The sequence below is a fragment of the Salvelinus sp. IW2-2015 genome, linkage group LG5 (genome assembly GCF_002910315.2).
Source record: "Salvelinus sp. IW2-2015 linkage group LG5, ASM291031v2, whole genome shotgun sequence".
NCBI classification, from domain to species: domain Eukaryota; kingdom Metazoa; phylum Chordata; class Actinopteri; order Salmoniformes; family Salmonidae; genus Salvelinus; species Salvelinus sp. IW2-2015.
In genome coordinates this window covers 20,129,001-20,136,104 of record NC_036844.1, presented here as the reverse complement: position 1 = coordinate 20,136,104, position 7,104 = coordinate 20,129,001, and the positions used below count along the sequence as shown (strand labels likewise).

General features: G+C 46.1%; 2 protein-coding genes across 2 annotated transcripts in view; both read left to right on the top strand.

The window, feature by feature from the left end:
* LOC111964034 (astrotactin-2) overlaps positions 1–7,104 on the top strand; it is a 798,238-nt gene that overhangs the window by 492,674 nt on the left and 298,460 nt on the right. The window lies entirely within an intron of this gene.
* LOC111964039 (telomerase-binding protein EST1A-like) overlaps positions 5,014–7,104 on the top strand; it is a 42,668-nt gene continuing 40,577 nt past the window's right edge. The window contains 1 exon segment of the mRNA XM_023987709.2: positions 5,014–5,535. Coding sequence (XP_023843477.2) covers positions 5,442–5,535 — 94 coding nt within the window. The 5' untranslated portion in view covers positions 5,014–5,441.

Here is a 7,104-nt window from a genome sequence, read left to right as displayed (position 1 = left end):
CAGGGTGCTAGAAGGTTCACAGTGATGCAGGTGCTTAAAAGGGGCAGTGGTAACAAAGTGGATGGCCAGTGTGGTAAATGACATCTAGTTTATTGAGGTTAGGCGAGCCTGTAAACTACCTCTCCATAGTCCAGGATGAGCAGGATGCCTTGGCAGACTGGGTGAAGGAAGCTTTGTTGTGGTACAATAACCGTTTTCTGGATGTGACTTTAGACTCAAGGTGGGTGATGTGTTATGGAAAGTGAGAGTGAGCAGCCATTATACCAAGATATTTATACGGTGTCGACATACTCCAGCCCTGAGCCGTTTCAAGGAAAAGAGTATGGGGGGGGGGGGGGGGCAGGCAGGTTGAGGCAGTTCCTGTTGTTTGGGACCATTCTAGTTTTGTTCGGTGATGTGGACATCAATGAACTTGAAGCTCTCAACCTGCTCCACTACATCCCCGTCGATGAGATATGGGGCGTGCCTCGGTCCTCCTTTTCCTGTTAGTCCACAATCCATCTCCTTGACAGTTCTGTGCTAAAACAAGAGGCTGTAACTTTTTGAAGCAGGGCATTTTAAGCCTGTGAGGAATAGGATCAAGCGTCCTCAAACGAGGGGGATTCAGTCGATTCTGGGCCAGTGTACTTAGATACAGGTAGTGTGTAGCGCGTTTAAGAGCGTTGCAGGCCAGTAACCAAAGAGTTGCGCCGTTCGAATCCCCGATTCGGGCAAGGTGGGAAGAAATCTGCTGTTCTGCCCTTCAGCAAGGCAGTTAACGAATGACATTGATTAAGGCACCCCTCCGCATTGGGTTAAACGCGGAAGACACATTTAGGTGAATGCATTCAGTTGTACGACTGACCAGGTATCCCCCCCTTTCCCCAGGTTGTGTAGGAAGGCCTGCCTCATTGAAGTCGCTTGAAGTGGTTTCTTCCTAGGTTCTGGGCCTTTCTAAGGAGTTTTTCCCAGCCACCGTGCTTCTACCACCCTGCATTGCTTGCTGTTTGGGGTTTTAGGCTGGGTTTCTGTACAGCACTTCGAGATATTAGCTGATTTACGAAGGGCTATAAAATAAACTTGATTTGATTTGACTTTAATAGACGTTATTAATAGTCAAAGGGGACAGGTAAAACAGTGTTTCGTTGCTGACACCACGTAATACAACAGCGGCTTTAAGGCCTTGGCAGAAAACGGAAGACGTGCTACTCAGCAGGCATGTGAGTGAATAATAACCATAGACTTGGTTGTATCTGGTGGGAGCCAATCAGGGAGAGGTTTAAAGCATCCTGTTGGAGCCAATCAGGGAGAGGTTTAAAGCATCCTGATGGAGCCATCAGGGAGAGGTTTAAAGCATCCTGTTGGAGCCAATCAGGAGAGGTTTAAAGCATTCTGTGGACCAATCAGGGAGAGGTTTAAAGCATCCTGATGGAGCCAATCAGGCGAGAGGTTTAAAGCATCCTGTTGGAGCCAATCAGGGAGAGGTTTAAAGCATCCTGATGGAGCCAATCAGGAGAGGTTTAAAAGCATCCTGAATGGAGCCAACCAGGGAGAGGTTTAAAGCATCCTGATGGAGCCAATCAGGAGAGTTTAATACTATCCTGATGGAGCCAATCAGGGAGAGGTTTAAAGCATCCTGGATGGAGCCAATCAGGGAGAGTTTAAAGCATCCGGCCTGATCGGGAGGGCTGAGCATGCCAGTTCAGGTCATCAATCTCTGAGAGGTGTGAGCGACCAATCCAGTCCCTTTATAGCAGAGCTCAGAGCACAGGCAGCGAACAGAGGGTGGGTCTTTATAACAAGACCTGAGGAGGTGTGAGGACCAATCAGTTCCCTTATAGCAGTCAGAGCACAGCGCAGGAGACAGAGGGTGGTCTAATAACAGACCTGAGGAGGTGTGTCAGGACCACATCAGTTCCTTAATAGCATTGTCAGAGCACAGCAGGACACAGAGCGCGTGGTCTTATAAAACAACCTGAGGAGGTGGTAAGGACCAATCAGAGCACCGGGCAGGAACAAGGGGTGGTCTATAACAGACCCTGAGGAGGTTGTAAAGGACCACATCAGAGCACCGGGCAGGAGAACAGAGCGTGGTCTATAACAGACCTGCAGGAAGGCTGTAAAGGACCAATCAGAGCACCGCGCTCAGGAAAAGAGCGGTGGTCTATAACAGAACCTGCAGGAGGTTAAGGACCAATCGAGAGCCACCGGCAGGAGAACCGAGGGGTGGTCTATAACAGACGCCGATGGAGGTGTAAAGGAACCAATCAGAGGGCACCGGCAGGAGACAGAGGCGTGGTCTATAACAGACCTGAGGAGGTGTGCAAGGACCAATCAGAGCACCGCGCAGGAACAGAGGGGTGGTCTATGAACAGACCTATGTATGGTAGTAAGGAACCAATCAAGCACCGCGCAGAGGCAGAGACAGAGAGAGAGGGAGGCAGAAAGAGAGAGAGAGAAAGAAAGAGGCAGAAAGAGAGAGAGACAGAGAGAGACAGAGAGAGACAGAGAACCAAATAAGGGTGAGTAACAGAGAGGAGTAACAAGAGAAGGAGGTTAAAGAGATGGAGATGGCCTCTCGAGTAGTGCAGTGGTCTAAGGCACTGCATCACAGTGCTAGCTGTGCCACTACAGATCCTGGTTCAAATCCAGGCTGTGTCGCAGCCAGCCACGACCGGGAGACCCATGGGGCGGCGCACAATTGACCCAGCGTCGTCCGGGTTAGGGGAGGGTTTGGCCGGCAGGGATGTTGTTGTCCCATCACGCTCTAGCGACTCCTGCGGCGGGCCAGGGTGCAGTGCACGCTGACACGGTCGCCAGGTGTACGGTGTTTCCTCCGACACATTGGTGCGGCTGGCTTCCGGGTTAAGCGAGCATTGTGTCAAGAAGCAGTGTGGCCTGGCTGGGTTGTGTCTCGGAGGATGCACGTCTCTCCCGTGTCCGTATGGGAGTTGCAGCGATGGGACAAGACTAACTACAAATTGGATACCACAAAATTGGGGAGAAAAGGGGTAGAAAAATGTAAGAGATGGAGAGAAATCAAGGAAGAGAGCGCTGAGAGAAAAAGATGAGAAGAGAACAATGAAAAAGATATACAATGGGAGGAAAATAAAACGGAAGAACGACAGTGTGTGGGAGAGATAAAATGCATGATGTAAAAAGAGGTATAGAGAATGAGAAAATATGACTTATAATTTGTACTAAAACAGAGCTTATTTTACATATAAAAACAAATACTCGCATTTCAGTATCTAAAATGGCTCCTGTAGACAAAGTCAACCTCACTTCACTTACCACCCTTGCCACCCTTACCACCCTTGTCGGCAAGAAGCCGAACAAGAAGCCGACAAGCTTCACACTGGACTTCACCAAAGCCATCAGGTTCTATCTATAGGGGTAATGGTTAGCACTCTGGTCACTACATTTTTCTCCATTAGCATTTTGGAATCTGAGAGTAAATAGAGATGAATATATTGATAAAAGTCACTTTGTCCGAGAGAGATTTACACCGTTATCAAAACGTCACGCCAGGTTAAGCCTACATGAAACACAGCCCTTATTTTAACTGTTTCTAAAATCCCATATGGGAAAAATGAGTGGTGGGAAAAAACGATTGGAACCATTTCCCTGTTTGACCGCAAGGTTTTATGGGTATTATCACACCTCCACTGTGGGGCTCTATATGGCCCAGTGGTTCCTTTGAAGCCTCTCATCGGCAAATACACTATATATACAGCAATATGTGGACGGCTATTTCAGCCACACCTGTTTCTGACAGGTGTATACAAATTGAGCACACAGCCATGCAATCTCCATAGACAAACATTGGCAGTAGAATAGCCTTACTGGCAAGCTCAGTGACTTTCAATGTGGCACCCTCATAGGATGCCACCTTTCCAACAAGTCAGTTCGTCAAAGTTCTGCCCTGCTAGAGCAGCCCCGGTGCTGTTATGGTGAAGTGGAAATGTCTAGGAGCAACAACAGTTTAGTCGCAAAGTGGCAGGCACACAAGCTAACAGAACAGGAGCGCCGAGTGCTGATGGTGTAAAAATCGCCTGTCCTCGTTAAAAACTGCCTCTGGAAGCAACGTCAGCACAATAACTATTCGTTGGGAGCTTCATGAAATGGGTTTCCATGGCCGAGCAGCCGCACACAAGCCTAAGATTATAAATGCAAACGTTATGACATTATTAGCAGTATTACTTATCAGTTGCTACAGACCTGCCTAATTATTGCCAAAGATGATGGTTACACATTCTTCCACTGCAAATCTACCATTCCAGTGTTACTTGCTATATTGTATTTACTTCGCCACCATGGCCTTTTTTTTGCCTTTACCTCCCTTATCTCACCTCACTTGCTCACATTGTATATAGACTTATTTTTTTTCTACTGTACTATTGACTGTATGTTTGTTTACTCCATGTGTAACTCTGTGTTGTTGTATGTGTCGAACTGCTTTGCTTTATCTTGGCCAGGTCGCAATTGTAAATGAGAACTTGTTCTCAACTTGCCTACCTGGTTAAATAAAGGTGAAATAAAAATAAAAAATACTGACAAGATACATGTCTCTTCGCCCTAACAATGGGAGTCATTGTACACAAAGCGGCACGGAGGGCTGTCTAGCTCCCACCGATCTTTCTTTGGCTTGGTGGATACATATTATTATTGTAATCTATTTTTTAAATATTCGATGAGTGTTGTTGACGTCGAGTTGTTGACGTCGAGTGTACTGCTTATATCAGTACACTCGTTAGAACTTAAGCATTACGAAACTTCAATTCGATCAAATAAACCTTACGTAGCAAAACAGCCATTACATTTTTGGGGTTGACCAAATTCGGCACTTATTGACCATATAAAAACTCCTTGCTTGGTGCGCGAAACAACGCCAACTGCTGGAGGGAGTTGGACCTCTCGCTTCGCTCTCCGGTGCGTTCGTAAATTCGCTCTGGTGGTCGACTCCGATTTCAGAGGACTCTCGTCTGAGTGTACCAGAGCGCTGAATAATTGGTGAATTTACGAACGCACCCTCTGTTATTGCTTCGTCTGACTAGCTGTTTGGCCACTGCTAACTATTGTAGGCTAAATAGCCTATTGATCTCACAAGAAGTAGAATTAAAGTAAACGTTTATTTATTTATTTTTAAATAGGGGGATTATATAATCTCAACATTTTCCAAAATCGTTTAAAAAGGATTGTAAATCAGATCACTTTGGGCAATGGCCTGATTTGTTTAGTAGGCTAGTACAAGTTGTAGTTTATTTTGTAGGCCTACCTATGCCGTGTTTCGGCATCTTAACTAAACATTTCAATTAATATTTAGCCAAATTCACTTCATTTGTAAAAACAAACGCTATGTGACAGTTCCAGCTTGGCTACTGGCACTGTAGGCGACACAGAAAAGGACACAGGTGTTTTTCTAAACGCGTTACTCTTGTGTGTGTTGGATAGAGTCGAAGATGGCGGACGAACTAGACCGAGTACGGATTTCAGCTGCGGAGCTACGAGCTGAAGCGTCGAGTTTTACCAACCACCACGACGATTGTCACAGAGGTGAGAGCGATCACCGAAAGTTATCGTTATAAACCATGAAAGAGAACTCACAACAACAAAAAAACGGGAGTATTACAACGTATAAACGGAAACTAAGTAGTTAGCTTGCTAGCTAACGTTAGCTATCTGATGTAACGGCAGCTAGAAACATCATGTGGTGTTTTGTTTTCAAACACCCCCCTCCCCGGAACAATATTACTCACCCCGGTCTCTCACAACCGAAGTCTAGGTTGGAAATGCACATGTCACCGTCAACCTAGACTGAGGTTCCCCACCGGCTGCACTCCTTCGTGGTTGGGGCTATTGTCTGCTAGCTAGCTAGGTTAGTATTATAGCAGCAGACTAGCTAGCTTCTAGTTTTCCCCCAAAAACAATAGTATGTGGCTTTTCTTTTACAGACCACAGTTAACGTTGTTAGCTGGATACAAGTTGAAGAAGGCGGCAAAGGTGTATAGTTGAACTAGTTAGCTAACGGACACAAGTTGAGTAACGGTAACGTTGGGAATAACGTTTTGTTTAGCGTCATTTTATTTTTTTAAGCTAACTATATCACTATGGCAACCGCACTTGTGTAGCTTTCGCCACGCTAATTAGCTACACACACATAGCTAGCTAACTCGTCTTTCCTAAATGATCATTGATGAGGCCACTCCGGCGGTCCTGGAGAACTGCTAGATGTTCGTTTTTTAATAATTCTAGGCCATCACTAACATACCTGTTTAAAAAAATCTGACAATCATGATCTTCAGTCTCGGAGTCTGAGCCATGATTAGCTGAACAGGTGTGTTTGAGTAGGGCTGGAACTAAAGCCTGCTCACCTACCCAGTAGCTTTCCAGGACCGACAATTGGAGACTCCCCTGTTGGACTGACTGATCAGATGAACCCAAAACTCCTATCCTTCTTACCCAATTATGCTGGGCATACACTACACCACTTATAACATCGTAATAACTTGAACACGCTCACACTTCCAGATTTCCTTGTCCCAAATCTTTATTTTTGTCCAACCTCAACCCCAGGACGTGCTCACAGTACACGATGATTCCCTAGTTGATCCTGCCTTGCGTTTCTCAGTTGTTGTAGGAAAGAAATACTGACGCAAACAGTGAGCTGCTTTTTAGTGTGCCAAGTATTATGTGCAGAAAGACCAAAAGAGACAGAGGCCCAGAATATGGACTTAATATACAAAATAATAATGATATAATTATCTTTTTGATTTCTGTCATGGTAGGAGTTTGTTTTGCATGGCCCGGTGCCCCAGGTGTGCGGAGATTTGACTTAAGGACCAATGGATTGGCCCTTTAGTGAACTCTGTCTCCCATCACCTCGGTCCTCACAGTGTTGTTGTTGCTTTCCTCTTCACTATAGTTGTTTTGGTCTCGCATGCTGAGTGCTCATTAGCTATTGGCAGCAGTCTTTGCCCAATCGTGGCACAGTCCTTGCCCAATCGCGTCACAGTCCTTGCCCAATCGCGTCACAGTCCTTGCCCAATCGGGTCACAGTCCTTGCCCAATCGGGTCACAGTCCTTGCCCAATCGGGTCACAGTCCTTGCCCAATCGGGTCACAG